Source organism: Pygocentrus nattereri, chromosome 18 (genome assembly GCF_015220715.1).
Source record: "Pygocentrus nattereri isolate fPygNat1 chromosome 18, fPygNat1.pri, whole genome shotgun sequence".
In the NCBI taxonomy this organism is placed as follows: domain Eukaryota; kingdom Metazoa; phylum Chordata; class Actinopteri; order Characiformes; family Serrasalmidae; genus Pygocentrus; species Pygocentrus nattereri.
In genome coordinates this window covers 4,637,130-4,658,526 of record NC_051228.1, presented here as the reverse complement: position 1 = coordinate 4,658,526, position 21,397 = coordinate 4,637,130, and the positions used below count along the sequence as shown (strand labels likewise).

The 21,397-nt window shown below is 40.5% G+C and overlaps 2 protein-coding genes across 2 annotated transcripts; both read left to right on the top strand.

Moving 5' to 3' along the window:
- Positions 1-2,332: 2,332 nt before the first annotated feature.
- LOC119266008 (trace amine-associated receptor 13c-like) lies at positions 2,333-3,355 on the top strand. Its single transcript, XM_037547438.1, has 2 exons — positions 2,333-2,410; positions 2,522-3,355. Exons 1-2 carry the CDS (start codon positions 2,333-2,335, stop codon positions 3,353-3,355), a joined length of 912 nt encoding a protein of 303 aa, XP_037403335.1.
- A 3,605-nt stretch (positions 3,356-6,960) lies between these two features.
- On the top strand, positions 6,961-7,992 carry LOC108433200 (trace amine-associated receptor 13c-like). Its single transcript, XM_017707640.2, has one exon. The coding sequence runs from the start codon at positions 6,970-6,972 to the stop codon at positions 7,990-7,992; it is 1,023 nt and encodes a 340-aa protein (XP_017563129.1). The 5' UTR covers positions 6,961-6,969.
- The last annotated feature ends 13,405 nt before the right edge of the window (positions 7,993-21,397 follow it).

Below are 21,397 nucleotides of genomic sequence, written 5' to 3'. Positions count from 1 at the left end.
GAGAAAAAAATAAAACATAAAACCCAACAACAGTAACCCAACTGGGGCCCACAACTGTAGCCGAACTGGGGCCTTCGACTGTGATCCAACTGGGGCCCACAACTGTAGCCTAACTGGGGCCCACAACTGTATTCCAACTGGGGCCCAAAACCAGGGCCCACAACTGTATCCTAACTGGGGCCCACAACTGTAATCCAGATGGGGCCCACAACTGTATTCCAACTGGGGCCCACAACTATGGTCCAATCCCATTTCTTATTTTTGCTCCTACCCCTTGTTTTTGAGTGTATATGGTCCATACTATAGCGGTAGTGGTGCATCACACTGACATTTGCTGTTCATCTGAAGGAGACTGAAAAGCACGGGCACTCTGATTCATTCACTTCAGTTTTATGCATGAATCAAACGAGTCACCAAATAAAAAAAGAGCACAAACAAAAAAATTACATTACTTCATTAACAGCACTGCTCTGTAGGTGACCCTGACAGTCTGCAGTGACACCAGAGGAGGATAAAGTTCAGCTCCTCACTGCTCAAATGCATTTAGGGCATCATATACCGTCAAAGAGGGGGCAATTATTTATTAATGCCACCAAGAATTCAGTGATATGAAGCTGAACTTAGCTTTTTAATTGTCAGCTTCATGATCAAATTTTCCCGTTCCACCTTAAATGGTGAGGCAACCTCACGTATCAGAACGTAACTGCTGCACTATTTAAGGTGGAACGGGAAATTTCGCCAGGTAGCGACTGAGACATCAGCATATTACTAGCGATTTTTATGCATGTTATGAAGGAAATTACCATAAAATGCTATTTCAATGGTTCTGACAAAAAAGCGGCTTTTTAACAGAGAAATACTGACATTTATGTGTCTCTTTGGTCGTGTGTGTTCGGGGTGTGATGTTTCCCTGCTTAGAAATGTGGAGCTGCTGCATCGGGAGCCTGTCCACCGGATATTCCCAGAGGTGGAGCTAATGGATTCAGTTCAAAAACAGTTTGGCAAAGAAGTGGGAGACATGGATTTTGTTCAAACGGGGTCTTGGTACATCATTGGGTTTGGAAGTTATTAGCCCTGGAAGTCGGGAAGATGTGGTTCCCTGAGTTCTGGAGCTTATAATTCCGGTTCCCTGGGGGTTAGGAGGTCAATAGTGGTGTCGTTCGAAAGGGCAAACCAAGCTGACAATACAGGGACATTTCAATAGGTGGTTCCGTCATGTAGAAATAAGGGTTTCAATTTGGTGGTGAGATTTTGCTCTGGGGGTCTGTCCCCTCCACAGTTGAACAAGGTTGAAAAACAAAGTCCATCAAATTCTCCTTGGTTGCTGTTTCTGAGAGAAAAAACAGTCAAAATGCTTCCAGGGAGCATGAACCAGGGTAAAAAGCTGATAATAGTACACTCTGATCAGTTACAGGGAGTAGGACAGCACCCCTGGATGAACAATGATGTGAAAAAAATGAAATTATATTCACCTGGATGGCTGTTTTGGAGGGAAATTTCATCAGAAAAATATTTCACGCCCACCTTACCAGTCCGAAAATAGTGCACTCCAGTTGGCTACAGGCAGAAGGATAGCAACAAAGTTTTTATGGTCTACCAGGGTCTGGGAAAAGTGTCAAAAAATCTGCCAAGTTTTCGTGGTTTAGCAGTGGTATACAAACTTCAACTAAATGTTATAGAGCGAAGGGTTCTAGTGCTTGATGTTAGAACCAGTAAGGGAACAAATCACATTGACAACACTCAACTATCTCGCCTCTCACTCTTCAAGCCTTTCATACGAGGGAGTTCAATGGAGGGAATGATGGGTTCTTGGTTTGCTGTGATGTAATGCAACATTTAAAGGGAGATGCTGGGTAAGAAAAGCTTATTTGTGTGTAACTGCTTCTTTGCTGCAAGAATAAAGACTTCAAAGACAACCAGTGATCCCAGGCTGATTATTTAAAGAAGATGTTTTCTCACACTTACAAACATGATATTCACAGAAAATGTTACCAAAATGTTTTAATAGTTTGACCACTGGTCTTAAAACTAGTCACCCAGCTTGTGGCCTGCAGGTGTCTCAGAGGCATTCCACTGAGTGTTGACGATGATGTAAACCAAATTGTTATTGTAAACACTCCTGCTTCCCTCACTTAGCAATTTCTTGTTTTTTTTTTTTTTTGAGTATCAAAAGAGTGACTGACAACTAGCTAGTCTAACCAATCATATGCTAGTAGGAGGATTCAGCGATAGGTATAAAGAGGTATGGCAGAAAGGCAGGTCTCTCAGTTCAGTATTACTGAACAACACACTTGAATTACTTCTCTGTTTGGTAAACCTGCCCCTGATTGACATGGATGTCACAGAATTTGGGCAAAACAATTCACTTCAATACTGCTTTCCTGAAATCAACTCATCTTGCAGAAAAGAGGTGCAAACAGGCCCTGCTTATACATTATTGTTCATTATTCTCTCATGTGTTTCTGTGTTCACTGTGTTTCTGAATCTGCTGGTGATCATCTCCATCTCTCACTTCAAGCAGCTCCACACTCCCACCAACCTGCTCATCCTCTCTCTGGCTGTGGCGGATCTTCTTGTGGGACTGTTTGTTATGCCTGTGAATATAATGAAATTAATAGACACCTGTTGGTATCTTGGGGATGTGGGATGCTCTGTTTATCCAGTGATTCATTTTGTTTCAGGGTCAAGCTCTCTGTTTAGCTCGGTTTTCATTGCAGTTGATCGGTACATTGCTGTCTGTGATCCTCTACATTATACCACTAGAATTACAGTTTGTAAAACTGCTTTGCTCATAATTCTAGGCTGGTCTTTCTGTCTATTCTATGTCATCATCTATCTGTACTTTAATGAGCATCTTCTTCAAATTCAGATATCCACCAGATGCTACGGAGAGTGTGTTCTGGTCATAAAATATTCCTGGCTGCTTGTTGACCTGGTTGTTATGTTTCTTGTACCTTGTGCTATTATTCTGACCTTGTATTCCATTATCTTTATCGTGGCAAGACGCCAAGGTAAAGCTGTTAGAGCTGTGACGACCGGTGCCTCAAACAAACAGGAAGCTAACGTTTCAAGCGCTTCTGAAACCAAAGCAGCAAAGACGTTGGGTATTGCAATATTTGTTTATCTTGCTTGCTGGATACCATATAATTTAACTTCTCTTTCAGTTGAAAGTCTGACATCTTTATCGATGGGGTGGATTGTGTTTGGCTGGCTATTGTTCATGAGCTGCTCTGTGAATCCACTAATATATGCATTTTATTATCCATGGTTCAGAACTTCTGTTAAGTATATTGTAACTTGCAGAATACTTGAATCCTCATCTTCACATTTTAACTTGATTGCAGAGCATTTTTAAGAATTCAATTGACTAAGCTGAAGTCACACTGAGATTTTATTGTATTATAAATGCTGAATTTATTTTGCAGGTTCACTTCACTTATGTAATAATTTACCTGAGATGATCTATAGCTCTTTTCTCTTATACAACTTCACTGTTTTAAGTGTGAGGCTTCGTCTAGTGATGCATTGCAAATAATATTTGTATTCTTCATATTCTTTTCACATCATCTGAAAAAATCTGCCAGAATGGACCAGATGGAACAGAGCTACTCCATTCTATTATATATATATATATATATATATATATATATATATATATATATATATATATATATATATATATATATGAATTTGGTTGAGAAAATTAATGGAGCCAATTACTGGACTTGATATGTATTAGGTATTTCAAAAACTGGATTTCATTTCCTTCATATATATTTTATATAAAGGATTATTGTTATCTAATTTTTAATTAATTAATATTTAATTTTTAAGTTTTTTTTTGTTTGTTCGTTTTTTTTCATTACATATTTTTTCATTCTCCCTTCAAATGTCTTACATTCAAATAAAACTATTTGCCCATTGACTCTATTTTTGTTTGCTTACTTTTATATACTCATATTGTTATAATTTCTTTGATGAAATTTGATTGATGGAATTTCCCAGGAAGCTCTGTTTTGCACCTCTATCCACCCCAGTTTCCAATCAATGTGGCTGCTGTCCTCTACGAATGAAAGGAAATATTTCAAGAGTAAGTTGTTTTTCTGTTTGGCCAGTGTTATAAAAATACAGCAGGAGTCATTGGACCCATGTTTTCCACAAACACATTCGATTGTTGATACCAACAGTTACAAACCCAGTTCTAAAAAAATTGAGACAGTAAGTGAAACACAATATTCAGTGTTTTACTTCATTGAAAAACAATAATGCGGTGGGTCCACCAGCCCCACCACCACACCAGGCTAAAGCACCTTTCCCCTTTTTGTTCAGTTATATAAGTCTTCAGCTGTGAAACCATTCAAGCTGTTATTGTATGTTGTGCTTCATAATCAGGAGACTGACAGGCCAGTCCAAGACCCACACTCTCTGATTACACAGCCATGCTGTTGCACCATGTGCAGAATGTGCATTAATGCACCCTTATACCACAATAGACCCTGGCTGAAGTTGAACTGCTAACATTAAGGGTGATCCTTTTCTAGCCTGGCCCAGAGACCACAACATGTATTAATTTCATATGTCGATATTGTGCATTAGTGTTTTTCAGATTAGCATGACATAACATTGTTAACATATGATTTCCAGTGAATGGGACAGATTGAACTTTGTTAACAACAAACTTGGTTACAGCAACAAGTAGCATTTACTGACAACATTTTTTACAAAATATTCCTGGGACCTACATGTGGTAATATCCATTGCAGAAGCGTTCCAGTGTTTAATGCAGAGCCATCTGATGGATAAAGGGTCACAGAAATTCAATTATGGTTTCACAATCTCTGATAACATGCCAGACCCAGCGATTTAGCTCTAAACACATGTAAATAGCATATAGAACTGCTGTATGTAAAATGCAGATCTACTGAGAGAGTTCAGAGTAGTGTTTATACTGGCCATAAGCGATCTCTGCAACGGTGCTGTGGCTGCGGCACAACCTGATTAACAATCAACAGACTGCACACCCAGAATCCATGTTCATCATAACTGATGGTTTCAACCACTACAACCAGTAGGAAATATCCCAAACAAAAACTGTGAAGATTGGTCCATGCTGCACATTCACTCTACTGCAGTTGTCTCAGGCAATGCTAAAGGCTACAAGAGGGCCAGATTTGACCTTTGTAGATCTATCAAAGAGGCCAAATGACAGTACAAATTGAAGCTGAAAAGGATACCACACCACAACAGGCTCCCAACGCATATGGCAAGGCCCTACAACACATAACAGTTTACCAGCATAGGGGCAGAGGGGTCACAACCAGCCAGGCCATGCTTTCAGATGAGCTGAATGACGTGTGGACTCACTATGAGGCCCTCAGTATCACCAGACAGAGAAGTGTTGTGATTGCAGACAGCACACAGAACACATCAATCAATGTGTCATCTGCAGACATGTGTAAGGCTCTGAGGAGAACTAACCCATGGAAGGCAGCTGGCCCACACAGCATCCATCCAACAACATCTAAACCCACCACCATTGTGCCCCTCCCAAAGAAAAGCACCATAACCTGCCTAAATGACTATTATCCAGTTGCACTCTTTCCAATCATGATGAAGACTTTCAAAAGGATGTTGTGTCTCACATTCGCAAGACCATTCCAGACACCTTGGACCCTCTGCGGTTTGCATACCATCAGGACCGGGCCACTGACAATGCAGTCAGCGCTGCCATCTACACAGCCCTCACACACCTTGAAGACACCCATGATAGAATGTCCTTTATCAACTACAGTTCTGCATTCCACACAGACTCTCTAAAAACGACTCACCTTGGGACTGACATCCCCCCTTTGTAACTGCTTGCTGAACTTTCTAACAGACAGACCCCAGTCAGGGCAGTCAGAGATGATTGATGGAAAGTTTGTGGACATATTTAACTGAAATATTAGATTTTTTTTTCTTAAGTTGGGATATAGGAAATTCAAACATTTTATGCAAAGGTTTAGGCACCACTGGCCAAATCATTTTCAAATAACTCTTTGGTTATTTTTTTTTTCACAGCTTGTAAATGCTCTCTGTAACCTTGTTTTAGGTTCTTAGAAAATTTAATGCAACTGCAACAACCCCTTGAAATCATATGTATTATGCAATTGGGCGATATTGGACACCACTGTGTCCGAAGACACACTACTTCTCCTAAGCTGTGAAGTACCAACTATGTTGTGCTGTATGCTAACAATAAACAATATTGTTGGTTATTAAGTACACATTTTTGTATGTACACTCCCTTCCACCAGCTCCACTTACCATATAGGTGCACTTTGTAGTTCTACAATTACAGACAGTAGGCTGGGCTTCAACATTTTCAAACTACAGCTTAAGCCATCCAAAGTATTCATTCATAACATTTATGAATGCTGTGCTTGGATTGATTAAATAAAGGTTTGCATTACAAAATCTGATACTTATGGTCTCATCCTTATTAAAATACTGATCATAATAACACTTACATTCTGCATCCAATGTCATCTTTTAGTCTGTCATAATAAATAAATATATATTTGTACTTATGCATTTTGTTTTTAAATGTGCCCTACCTGACCCCACAGTAGTTAGGCTAATGGATGAATTTCTAAAAAAAAAAGGTCACCAACATGTCAGGCTCCTTAATTATAAAAAATTAAAAAATATTAAAATTAATATTCCTTAATTTTGGTCCATTCTTTGTAAAATCAGCAACTGTGATTAGCTATGGAATGTTATTCTAAACATCCCCACCATCTTATCTCTCCTGAGCTGCCTGACCCTGTCACAGATGATGAAATCTTGAATATTACATGATTTAATGAGGTTAGGGCTAAACTAACCACTCACGTCGTAGTGGGAGGGTTGGTGCTTACATATAAAACCTGCCCAAAAACAGCCAATCTTACTGATCAGTTTGATTTTGCAGATCTCAGTCCATTTCACATGGATGAGACTGATTGCATGCACAACATCACAGTTCAGTACTGCTTTCCTTACATGAACTCTTCTTGCAGGAAGGAGGTCCAAACAGGTCCTGCTTATATATTTCTGTTCATTGTTCTCTTGTGTGTTTCTGTGTGCACTGTGTTTCTGAACCTGCTGGTGATCATCTCCATCTCTCACTTCAAGCAGCTCCACACTCCCACCAACCTGCTCATCCTCTCTCTGGCTGTGGCGGATCTTCTCGTGGGACTCATTGTTATGCCTGTGAATGTAATAGGATTCATAGACTCCTGTTGGTATTTTGGAAAAATGGGATGTATCATTTTTCCACTGATCACTTTTATCTCAATGTCAGCATCTCTCTGTAGCCTGATTTTCATTGCAGTTGATCAGTACATTGCTGTCTGTGACCCTCTGCTTTATTCCACTAGAGTCACAGTTTGTAGGACCTCATTGTTAATCATTCTGGGCTGGTCTTTATGTCTGCTTTATGTCACCATGTATTTGTACTTCAATGATCATTTCCTTCAATCACAGATATCCACTAGATGTGATGGAGAGTGCATCCTGGTCCAAAAATATTCCTGGGTGATCATTGATCTAGTGTTTTCCTTTCTGACCCCTTGCTCTATTATACTGGTCATGTATTCAATCATTTTTAATACGGCCAGACGTCAAGCTAAAGCTGTTAGAGCTGTGGTAAACGCTGCCTCACATAAACATGGAGTTAAAGTTGCAAGCTCTTCTGATACCAAAGCAGCAAAAAAATTAGGCACTGTCGTTTTTGTTTATCTTGCTTGCTGGATACCTTTTTACATAACTTCTCTTTCGGGTGAAAGTGTCACATCTCTATCCATAGTGTGGACTGTGTTTGGCTGGCTACAACTTATTAACTCATCCATGAATCCACTAATGTATGCCATTTTCTATTCATGGTTTAGAGCATCAACTAAGTATATTGTAACTGGCAGAATATTTGAAAACTCATCTTCAAGATTTCATTTGTTTCCAGAGAATTTTTAAATTTAAGCTGGTAAAAAATGTCAAGACCACTTCACCATTATTAACCACGTTAGAGTATCATAGATATAAGTATTGAAATTTAAAAACAAAGAACTGTTGGAGATTTATAGATTTTTTTCAAGCTTAATTATTATTGTTATTTTTAATCCTAAAAATGTTAATACAACACTGGCACTGGAATATTAGTGTCTTATATAACATTTATGTGTATGCTTATGTTGTGTGACACTGTTACCACTTCTGTGGCTGTGCTTAATTTTATCTTTCTGTATACAATGCATACATTTCTGTCAGGCACTTGTCTGCCAGGGTGAACAGTACTTTGCTTTTGACTTTGTGGATGCAACTTAAAGCTCCCCTGATTAGTGAATTCAGATGATGTTGTCATGTACTTTAAAAAATGCATCACTATGCATATCAGGACAATAGGCCACCTTCACCAACCCTTCTTAAGAATATTTTTTTCTCTTAAAATCCACTTAGGCAGTTTTCACGAGGATTCTCACATTCATCGATGTTTCCTTATTTGGGATTTGTTCTTATGTAAGCACAGAACCTACACACACACACTCAACAGCACAAAGATGCAAACAATTCTGAGGTTTAGGAACACGTCATGAAATTTGATGTTGATTTTTTTTCTTAGGACCTTTGTCAAAAACAAATTTAAAGAAGAGACTTAGGATGATTTTAGTGAATGAGTTTTATTTTTGAAAAGTTATAAGTTCGGTTTGACTGCTCTTGTTTATTTTACGATAGTTTTTTATTGATACAAAAATAAATGTGTATGAAATCAATACATACTTCTGCATATTATAGTTTATTTCTATTTGCCAGTCACTCATAAGTACATAAGTACACTGTTTATTCATGAATTAGAATAATAGCACTGTCTGTCAGAGTATTTAAATACAAACATTATCAATGATCATACAGACTGACTTGTTTTATGCATTACCTGATGTGTGAAGATCTTCACAAACAGATGAAGACAGGCTTCAATCAACAAACCAAATTTGCGATTTGTTGAGATGTTTGTCCATCAGATGTTTTTGATATGTTTCAATGTTATGGCAGACACAGTCTTGAATGACTAAGCCCAAGCAAGATTTATCATGGTACCAAATTTTAGTACCTATGCTTATAGATGATGGATGGACTAATAAGTTCCAAATTCATTTCTGTCAGTTTTTCTGTCAGTTTTTCTGTCAGTTTTTACTTGAGTATGACCCACAAACATCAATAAATATTACAAAATTGGGTCACCTTCAATATGGTGGTTTGATTACTACCTCATTATCCTCAAATAGATAGTGTTACATTCTGTCTGACCTTTTAGCTGTGAGATAAGCTCCGGGATAAAAAGGGACAGGAGAAAAAAAATACAAATAAAACATAAAACCCAACAACAGTAACCCAACTGGGGCCCACAACTGTAATCCAGATGGGGCCCACAACTGTATTCCAACTGGGGCCCACAACTATGTTCCAATCCCATTTCTTATTTTTGCCCCTACCCCTTGTTTTTGACTGTATATGGTCCATACTATAGCAGTAGTGGTGCATCACACTGACATTTGCTGTTCATCTGAAGGAGACTGAAAAGCACGGGCACTCTGATTCATTCACAACTTCAGTTTTATGCATGAATCAAACAAATCACCGAATAAAAAAGGGCACAAACAAAAAAACTACATTACTTCATTAACAGCACTGCTCTGTAGGTGACCCTGCCAGTCTGCAGTGACAGCAGAGGAGGATAAAGTTCAGCTCCTCACTGCTCAAATGCATTTAGGGCATCATATACCTTCAAAGAGGGGGCAATTATTTATTATCGCCACCAAGAATTCAGTGGTATGAAGCTGAACTTAGCTTTTTAATTGCCTTCATGATCAAATTTTCCCATTCCACCTTAAATGGTGAGGCAGCTGTAATCCAACTGGGGCCCTCAATTATATCCCAACTGCAGCCCACAGCTGCAATCCAACTGGGGCCCTCAACTATAGCCCAACTGGAGCCCACAAATGTATCTAAACTGTGGACCATAACTGTGACTTAACCGGGGGGCCTGGCCTACAAGACAATTGGGGTTTCATTAAAAAGACTACTACATTTACATTTATGGCATTTTGCAGATGCTCTTATCCAGAGAGACTTACAATTTGACATTTTACACAGGAAGGTGAAGGTAGTGTTAGGAGTCTTGCCCAAGGACTCTTATTGGTATAGTGTAGGATGTTCACTCAGGCAGGGATTGGACCCCAGTCTGCAACACAGAAGGCAGAGGTCTTACTCACTACACACTACCCACTATAAGCCCATGCCCAGATAAAAAAATCACACAGACAAGTTAACCTCTACATGGAGCCCACATTGATTTGATAGCTGGGAATCAAGGTGAACGGGAAGCAGCTTCATTAAATATTTGTGGACAAAATGATTACAGAGCACTAAAATTTTAAAAGCCTACAGAGCCAGAGGAGGGATCTTATACATCCCTGTCAGCACATCCTGTCCAGTAATATGCAAGGGAGAAGCTCATACCAGTATAAGACGTGTCTGGGCAGATGGAAAAAGAATTACTATCTGGATCTGATGTGTCCACCCTGAAGATTCACAACATGCTGTCAGACTTATGAAAAGGAAAATAAGCGAGAAGCTAGCAGTCACTTGAAAAGAGTTGGCGGATGGCCTGAAGACAGCAGGAGCAACAGCTACACAGAGAACAACATGAACTGCACCGCAATCATCTGTTCCTACATCCTACACACAAGTCTGCTTAACTTAAGGTGGGTGCTGGGTGCGTCTTATGGTCTGCCATCTGCTTCCTGGCCTTGATCCTCAAATAGTTCAGCAGCAGGGACACCACTAGGTGGTGGCCACTCTACAGAGCTGTGGCACCAGGGACAGGAGGCAGGAGTTTGGGATCCAACTCTCTGATCTAAGTTTCTTTGATGCATGCTGGTGTCAAGGCGGATGCATATATCAGAGAGACTTCCTAATGTGTAGTGCAGCTCCTGGGTGGTTGATTCATCTTTGAGCACTCCTGTTAAGCCACTGATGGAAGACAGCAATAAGTGCCTCCTGAGTTCAGCCACTCTCAGCCACTGAATGAGATCCTAGGGAAAGAGCCATGAGGTGGTGCACAGCCTCCCTATCCCTGCCAGAGGCTCTGATCACCAAGGGGGGTGGAACGGAAGCTGAAGCAGGAGCAGCAGCAGAGCTGGCAGGCTGAACCCCTTCAGTCTGTACCCTGACCAGAAGGGTCAGCTGCTGCATCATGTCTTGTAACACTGCTCATGCCAGCCAATAACAGCACCCTGACTTTGCAGGGCAGTTATTATGGGTTCCAACTCTGCTGGGTCCACAGTGGTCACACCCTTCAGTTATGGGATGGCATTGAGAAAACAAAGGGCTGTGTTTGCCACTGCCTTAAGTAGTGGAGTGCACAGGTGTGTCAGGTTGGGCATAATCAGCCTGAGGGTTCTGGAAATTGGAGTTCTCTGAATTTGTGGTGCCTCGCCCTCTGGTGGTGGCCGGCAGCAGGCTGGGCCCTTACAGAACTTTTTTCATCACCAAAACATAATCTATTAATTGGCCACACACAATACTGAGCCTCATTTTGACTTGTTTTAAGCACATTACATCAAAGTTGGATCAGCCTGTACTGTGTTTTTCCACTTTCATTTTGTGTGTGACTCCAAATCCAGGCCTCCATTGGTTAATACATTTGATTTCCATTGATGATTTTTGTGTGATTTTGTTGTCAGCACATTCAACTTTGTACAGAACAAAGTATTCAATGAGAATATTTCATTGATTCAGATCTAGGATGTGTTATTTGAGTGTTAAGGTGTCCCCTGGCAGCGCAGTGATAACTGAACCAACATCCCACTCGGTTCCTAGGGGAATTATGGTGGCCAAACTTGTGTCCTTGGGGAGTGATGGATGGGTCCCGTTAAAGCTGATGAACACCTCAGGCAGTCCTGTGTCGTTGAGTTGCAATGCCAAAAATAGCCAACTTATTCCCATGCATCGCACTTGAGGACTGGGATGATGCTGACACAAATTCCTATGTGCTGGCTAGCTGTCCCATGTCTGTCTCTGCTTATATGGATAAAGCATCTTCTGTTGGGGTGACATTGGGGTCAATTGGTCTGGATCAAATCAAATCAAATTTATTTGTATAGCACTTTTTACAAAGGATGTTGTCACAAAGCAGCTTCACAGAATTTCAGAAAAGACAGAGTTTCAACAAGAGTGTAAAAATGTAACTGCACTGCTCCCCCATGCTGGACCTTGCGGGTGGTGGGCCCACATGGTCTCCCCGCATTGCCTCTTTGGGCTGAGCCCGGCAGAGATATGTGGGCTGCCTGGCCACCAGGCACTTGACGATGGATGCCACTTAACTGCCTGGCTCCAGGGGTAGCTCCCACTGACCGTCTCCTGAGCAGGGTACACAATTGTCTGTGACCATTTGTTATGGAGGGTTTTTGGACCAAGTTAGTCTGGGTCTTCACTCGAGACCTGTTCGCCCTGGGAGACCCTACCAGGAACATATTGCTCCTGACGACTTAGCTCTGAAGATACCTAGACCACAAAAGACCTTCCAACACGACAAGGCCCCAATCCAGGAAGGGTAAACAAATAAATAATGCATAATATCGTATACTGTTTGCTCAGAATTCATCATTATTCTTCTTCATAATTATTTTTCCACCCTAAAACAAATCAAACCAAATCATTTTACATGACAGGCATTAAACATTGTCAATAGGTAGTATTCCCAGCCCCTACTGAGCCATGTGATATACAAAATTAGACCAAGCAATGTGCTAATACAAATATATTTATAGGCCACACAGTACAAGAACCAGAATCTATTATTCTTGGGGAAAAAAAAAACAACTATGTGTGAAAGTAAATGTAAGATATGTCAAATAAGATCATTCAGGACTCACACAGACAGGAATGAGTAGCTGAAAAAAGGACCCCAACTGGGGTTCAAAACTGCCATATGAATACAAATCTATGCCCATTTGAAACCCACACAGCCCAGATAAAACCTAAATGAAGCCTACATGGACATTTAAATGGGAAACATGGCAATGATGAAGGCACCTCCTATAGTACTTAAGGACAGCACTTTTGAAGAACACTTGAAAAGAAAAAGAAAATGAGCCACAGCAAAGATCTTAAACATCACCATCAATACATTTGTTTCATAAATATGCAAGTGGAATGTTCATAGAATAAGAAATAGACATTCATTGAAAGTTTTCCATTAAGATTTCCAGATGAAAATTTTAGTGCAGAAAGTAAAAAAAACCTCTGTTATTTAGTTCCAACTAATTAAAACTAGTTAGTTTCTAACAATATGAACTATAACACGATAATTCAGATCCTAAACCGAACTCTCCTAAAAAAAAAAAAAAAAAAAAAAAAAAAAAAAAAGTAGGACAGAAATAAACAACTAATATTTGCACACAATAATTTGGACAAATCTGAACTCTTTTGAAAAAAGTCAATGTGTTCAGATGAAACAAATGTGTTTGGCTATAATTCAACTCAAGGTTAAATGTATGAGCCCAAGAACACCAGACCCACAGTGAAATATGAAAGTTGCAGCATGTCAGGATGCATAGCAGCAAATGCCTTGGGGCAGGGGTGCTCAATGCTGGGCCTGGAGACCTACCACCCTGTAGAGTTTAGCTCCAAGTGCAGGTACTCAAGTCACTAGGGATCTAGCTATGCTGGATCTGAACTCTCCAGGAAGGTAGGTGTCCAGGACCAGGAATAGACGCCTCTGCTATAGGGGAATTATACGTGAATGGAGTGATGTACAGAGAGATATTAGCAGAGAATTTAATGCATCAACCAAGAAGCTGAATTTAAGGAGAAAAAACTGATCGAAATTGAACCATAAAGCTGAAATTGGCAAAACTGTATTTGTAATAAAGTCCTAATGTCTTAAATTCCCAGTTTAAACTTATCTTTGTTTATGCTTATGAATACCTACTTTGTTGTTCCTATTTATTTATGCCAAGTCAGAAAACATTGCATGCTCATTTAAAGTGGTTATGTACTGTGTACTTGTATTCATATTTTTCTACATTGTATGATTAAATGACTGACATTAGCCATAGGCCACTGCAGTAAACAGCTCCATTGCTCACACTTAGAGTTTTTTGATGTTGTTATTATTATTATTATTATTATTATATATTTTTGTATGTTTGCTGCTGTAAGTAATGATGTAATGTAACACTGAATACCTGAGAGCCTGACGTCAGAGACAAGTCAGCCACTCATGTGTCAGCGTGAGGATTCATAGTAAAGTATAAAGAGACATGACCAAAAGATGCAACTCCCAGTTCAGTGCCACTGAACAACACGACTGGATCAGTTTCAGTTGGCAGACTGGTGTCTGACTGAGATGGAGAGCAAACACTATAGTCAAAACATCACAGTTCAGTACTGCTTTCCTTACATTAACTCTTCTTGCAGAAAGGAGGTGCGAACAGGCCCTGCTTATATATTTCTGTTCTTTTTTCTCTCATGTGTTTCTGTGTTCACTGTGTTTCTGAACCTGCTGGTGATCATCTCCATCTCTCACTTCAAGCAGCTCCACACTCCCACCAACCTGCTCATCCTCTCTCTCTCTGTGGCGGATCTTCTCGTGGGACTGATTGTTATGCCTGGGAAAATCATACAGTTAATAGATTCCTGTTGGTATCTTGGAGAAATGGCATGCACTGTGTCTTTAGTGGTCAGTTTTATGTCTGGATCAGGGTCACTCTGTAGCCTGGTTCTCATTGCAGTTGATCGGTACATTGCTGTCACTGACCCTCTGCTTTATTCCATGAAAATCACAGTTTGTAAAACTATGTTGTTGATCATAATAGGCTGGTCATTTTTTCTGTTGTACACATTAATCTATTTATACTCTAATGACCGTTTACTTTCTTCTCAAATATTCACTACATGCTCCAGAGAGTGTGTGATGTATGTTAAATATTCCTGGGTCCTTGTTGACCTTGTAGTTTTTTTTCTAACGCCCTGCTCTGTCATACTGGTTTTGTATTCAATTATTTTTAAAGTGGCACAACGTCAAGCTAAAGCTGTTAAAGCTGTGATGACCGGTGCCTCAAACAAACATGGAGCTCAATCCTCAAATGTTTCTGAAACCAAAGCAGCAAAGACATTAAGCATTACAATATTTGTTTATCTTGCTTCTTATATACCTTTTTGTATAGGTTCTCTGACAGATAATAACTTGACCTCTTCATCAATGGTCTGGACTGTTTTTAGCTGGCTAATATACATGACCTCATCCTTCAATCCACTAATATATGCCATTTTCTACCCATGGTTCAGAGCATCAGTGAAGTATGTTTTAACTTGTAAAATATTTGTATATCCATCTTCAAGGCTAAATTTGTTTCCAAAGCATGTTTAATTCTCAGCTATTATGCCTGGGATCAATTCATAGCACCAAATAGAGATGATCATATATCCATATGCTGAATCTACTTTGCTGGTGCTGGTACACACATGATATATGCTACATCTGGCATGCTGTAATCAGCATAGTTTTAAAATATGGCTTTAAAGAAGGCTAAATGCTGACCTCACTGAATACATAAAACTTGCACATTATCATGGTCTTGATCACTTCATATATCCTGCTGAATAAGAAGCCCTGACCATTTTGTATAATCATATAGTTGTGACTGTGGAAAATAACTGAATGTAGTGCCATGAAGATGTTATAGAGGCAAACAGGACCTAATAAATGATGTTACATGTACATGTTTCATTGTTATTTGTCCATGCCAGCCACCCTCTACCTTTAAATGCAGTAGAAGGATAATAAATCTACACGTCTAGTCGGAGAACGATGACTTTCAATGAATAAAATAAAAAAGAAATTTCACTTTGTATGTTTACTTACTGTTGTAATGCCTTTAAACAAACTCATGCTCTCAAGGTCAGCTACAAGTATCTTATGTTAACCTAAAACTGTTTACATAAATAGGTGTAAATAATGATTGTCATTTTGCTGATTGTGAACGAATGATCTGCATTTTCAGTAAGAGGGAGATAAACATCATTGCCACACTGTGTAGTCCTGATGGTGATCTTTAGCTACAACCCTGATTCCAATGAAGTTGGGATGTTGTGTAAAACATAAATAAAACACAATACGATGATTTAAACCTATATTCAATTGAATACACTACAAATACACGATATTTAATGTTCAAACGGATAAACTTTGTTGTTTTTTGCAAATATTCATTCATTTTGAGTTTGATGCCTGCAACATGTTCCAAAGAAGTTGGGACAGGGGCGCGTTTACCACTGTGTTACATCACCTTTCCTTTTAACAGCACTCAGTAAGCGTTTGGGAACTGAGGACACTATTTGTTGAAGCTTTGTAGGTGGAATTCTTTCCCATTCTTGCTTGATGTACAACTTCAGTTGCTCAACAGTCCGGGGTCTCCGTTGTCGTATTTTGGGCTTCATAATGTGCCACACATTTTCAATGGGAGAGTGCAGGCAGGCCAGTCTAGTACCTGCACTCTTTTGCTATGACGCCATGCTGTTGTAATGTGCAGAATGTGGCTTGGCATTGTCTTGCTGAAATAAGCAGGACGTCCCTGAAAAAGACGTTGCTTGGATGGCAGCATATGTTGCTCCAAAACCTGTATGTACCTTTCAGCATTAATGGGGCCTTCACAGATGTGCAAGTTACTCATGCCATGGGCACTAACACATCCCCACACCATCAGAGATGTTGGCTTTTGAACTTTGCCCTGATAACAATCCAGACAGTCCTTTTCCTCTTTTGCCTGGAGGACACGACGTCCACGACCTCCAAAACCAATTTGAAATGTGGACTCATCAGACCACTGGACACTTTTCCATTTTGCATCAGTCCATCTCAGATGAGCTCAGGCCCAGAGAATGAATGAAGCCTTTATTGTCACATAGTCACCAAAGTAACCAGCGAAATTTTGATCAACCCGTCCAAGCACATACAATATGACAAGGGGGGAGACAGGACAGGAAGACAGGAATAATAGAAAAACTACAGAGAAACGGAATACATTGGGTGAGGGAGGAGACGACAACCCCCCCCCCCCCCAGGGGATATGTGATGTACCAGCCAAGGCCAAGGCCCGCGCTGATACGGGGAGCCGAAAGCAGATAAGAAGGTGTTGCAGGCTTCGAGCGAGTAGCCATAGTTTTTACGGTAGCTCACCAAGTCCATTATGGTCACTCCAACGATCCATTTTCCAACTTCTCCACAATGTTTTCCAGGGTACAACTTACAGTCAAAGTCTGAGTGTTGACAGCTCTGCCCACCACATCAATCATGTCGGGCAGCTTCAAGGGGCCATGGACAGCTGCCCCCATTCTGCAAAATTTTCGATACACCAGGGCAATGCCTAATCCAATCAGCAAAACACCTGTGATCATGGTTCCAAATAGCTAGACGTCCTCAATATCCTCCACGGAGAGAGCCGCCAGGCACACGACATGCCACCTCTCCCATGCGTCCATTGTGTAGCCAGCTGCAAACGTTCTGGCAGGACAGGCTGGTTCCCCCGAACCAGAACTTCTCGTCGAGATTGTGTCTATTGCGTTGAGAGACCATTTGATCAAATCCATTTTTTAGGTTTGAAGAACAGCATGGAGAGAATCTCTCAGTAAAGAGCTCAAACAGTAGACTACACACAGAAGCAAAGCAGGAGAAATAAGGGAGAGCAGAGGGAGAAAGTGCGACCGCCTTCGTTGAGAGTCAAAGAGAGAAGCCGGCGGTGTTTCTCTGTGTTGTTGATATACGGTTTTTGCTTTTCATGGCAGAGTTTTAACTTGCACTTGTCGATGGAGCGACAAACTGAGTTCACTGGCAGTGGTTTTCTGAAATGTTCCTGAGCCCATGAGGTAATATCCGTTACAGAATGATGTGGGTTTTTAATGCAGTGCCGCCTGAGGGATCGAAGGTCAGGGGCATTCAGTGTTGGTTTTATGACTTGCTGCTTACTTGCAGAGATTTCTCCAGATTCTCTGAATCTTTTGATGATATTATGGGCTGTAGATGAGACGATGAAACCCCTAAATTCCTTGCGATTGCACATTGAGAAACGTTGTTCTCAACATTGTTCACAAAGTTGTGAACGACTGAGCCTTTCAGGGATTTATCCTTTATACCCAATCATGACACTCACCTGTTTCCCATTAACCTGTTCACCTGTGGAATGTTTCAAATAGGTGTTTTTTGAGCATTCCTCAACTTTCCCAGTCTTTTCTTGCCCCTGGCCCACCTTCTTTGGAACATGTTGCAGGCATCAAATTCAAAATGAGTGAATATTTGCAAAAAACAATAAAGTTTATCCATTTGAACATTAAATATCTTGTCTTTGTAGTGAATTCCATTGAATATAGATTAAAAAGGATTTGCAAATCATCGTATTCTGTTTTTATTTGTTTTTCACAACATCCCAACTTCATTGGAATTGGGGTTGTATCTCTCGCTCCTGAAAACCAGTCCTCCTGATGGTTTAATTACATAAATGATCTGCAGAAACTTTTTCCAAAAGAACATGTTAAGACAACAAGTAAATGGAGAGAGAAAGAAGATAAGTGTGGAGAAAAGAGAAAAAAAGAATCAAGCTAATTGTGGCATGAGCCTGCCCCCTGGGCCCCGACACTGACAGCCGTGAGAGTCGGCAAGAAGGCGAGTCCCAAATACCCATGGGGCGACGAACCTCAGTGAGGATGGCAGGGAGAGAGCCCCCCCATCCCAGCCATTGGAGAAGTTGCGGAGGTCCCTCTAGCCATGTCCACAGCTGGCGCAACCTTCCCTGACATGCTGGCCTGCAAGACTCACAACCATTTGCTGAGGGAGTCCTTACATGCTGAGCGGCTTTTTTCACTGTCAGGGACCGGGGGGTGGGCATATGCCACACAGAACCTAAAGCAGATACATTTGTAGACCCTCCCTTACATGACAATCAATAGCAACATAAGGATCCATAGAAGACTTACATATAGACAGAAATGAGCAGCTTAAGTGGGACCCACAGCTGTATCCCAACTGGGGACCATGACTGTGACTGAAATGGGGCTTACAATTGTAGCTAAACTGTGGCTCCACAAATGTGTCACAGCTGTGGACCATGAATGTGACCTAACTGTGGCTCTTACCTATAATGCAATTGGAGACTCTTTAAAAAGTCCACTATAAGCCCAAGCCCAGACAAAACCTACACAGCCCAGTTAAAACCCACATGGAGCCCAAGTATACATGTTAGCTGGGATTCATGGTGAAGGTGAAGGAGCTTCCTAAAGAACTGGGGAACAACATTATGTGAGAACACTCGAAATCTAACAGAGCTATAGCATAGATTTTACAGCATTTGTTTCGATAATATGCTAGTGGAAAGTTCATGAAACTACAATTAGCCATCCCTGGACAGCTGCACCTTACAAGATTTCCAAAAGGTAGAAAATTCAGGTCCAGAAAGTAAAAATATAAACATCTACAGGACTTTTTTTCCAGCTGCTTTGCTTCTCTAATTAAGTCAAATCAAAAGTGTCATTAGAAAAAAAATCCTGGAGGTATTTTCTGGACCTGGATTTTCCACAACATGCTTGCAGAGTAAAGATAAGGAATGTAAGAGAGAAGCCAAAGGAAAAGCTATCCTATGCTGAGCTATTTGATCTATTTGTTTAATGATTTGTTTTAAGAACATTGTGACAAAGCAGAGTGACCTCAAGTGAGAACTTAATGAGCTGAGGGTATTCCAAGCAACTGCCCAATAAACAGTCCAGGGGCAGCTACGATAAACATTGAGACCAAGAAATCAAAGCACAGGGGACAACCAAACCCAGAAGAGCAAATATCCAAGGAAAAGTAGGAAAAACTAGAGATAATAGGCATATGCCTGCTCATAATAGACAGGGAAAAACCTTGGCAAGACTTCACAAGGAGCATTTGATGAAGCATAAAAGAGAAATAGATAACTGCTCAAATGCAAGTGATATTCACATCTATAGGTAAGACAAGGAATCTCGTGTTTGACATGTGACAACACTAAGACCATAAGTGTATATGCCATACAGTCAAAAACATGTGGATGTCTGACTAAAAATAGCACCAAGAATAGTTACACCAGACAATGTGCAGTCAACATTTGGATAAACCAGAACTCTTATTACAACATCCTCTTCTGAAATGAAATGTTACATGACACCAAAGGAAACATGAGTGGTTGCCCAAGCCCACCAGTCATGCTGGAACAGGAAAGAGCCTTCCCAAACTGCTGACACAAAGTTGAAAGCGTGTAATTGTCTGATATTTATGCTATGGCATTAATGTTATCCTTCACTATTACTACGTTGCCCAAACCCTGAAAAAACAGTCTCAGTCCATTATCCCTCCTCCACCAAACTTTAGTGCTAACACTATACCTTCAGGTAGGTGGCATTCTCTAGACAGACTCACCCATCAGATTGCCAGGATAGTGAAACATGATTCATCACTCTAGAAAACATGTTTCCACTGCTCCAATACACCTTGTGCTCTGTTTTACACATACATTGGTGTACACTTACACTTACATTTAAAACTCCGTTTCCATCACCATCACTACGTCCACTTTTATGTACAGCCATAGATCTTTCTTATACCAACCTTTTACTTCATTTCTGATTAGTGTTAATAATACCTAATTAGTTTTTAAAAGTGCATATTGAACCACAATAACAGTGCTAATCATTATTGGGGCTTCAAGCACCAAAGGTATTTGATGATGATCATCATCATCGCTAAAGAATACAACACACAACACAGAAAACTAGTGGAGGGGATTCACTTAACTTGCAAGGAAGGAGTAAAAAGCCACAGGGGAACTATAGTGTGAGAACTATAAGGAGAAGCGGAGGCTAAATGGATAATGGATACCTATGCTAGTGACCAGCTGTTAAGCTGCCACCAAGGCAGAGGGGACAGGTCTCATCCTCTCATATAGAAGCCATGGCAAGCAACCCAGTTCAGAGGTATTTGAGGAGGAAATGAAATGTTGAGTGGTCCCTGAGTGAGTAGTGGTGGAGTGACAGATGTTGGGGGTCTAGAAAGAGCAGATACAACAGTCAATGCCTAAAACTGACTCAGTGGGGAATGGCAGCAGTGCTGTGCAGTAATAGAAAAGTGACCCCCAGAGATAACAACCTTAAATTCAAAGCCACAGCCAGGGTCAAATGCAACGGAATGCAATAGACAGTAAACAATTCACTGCCTTTATAGACAGTAGCTCATCTGTGTTGCTGCTACATTCAGGCATGTTCCCTCTCATCAAAAGTGGCACACGTACCAACTGGGAAGCACCAGCTC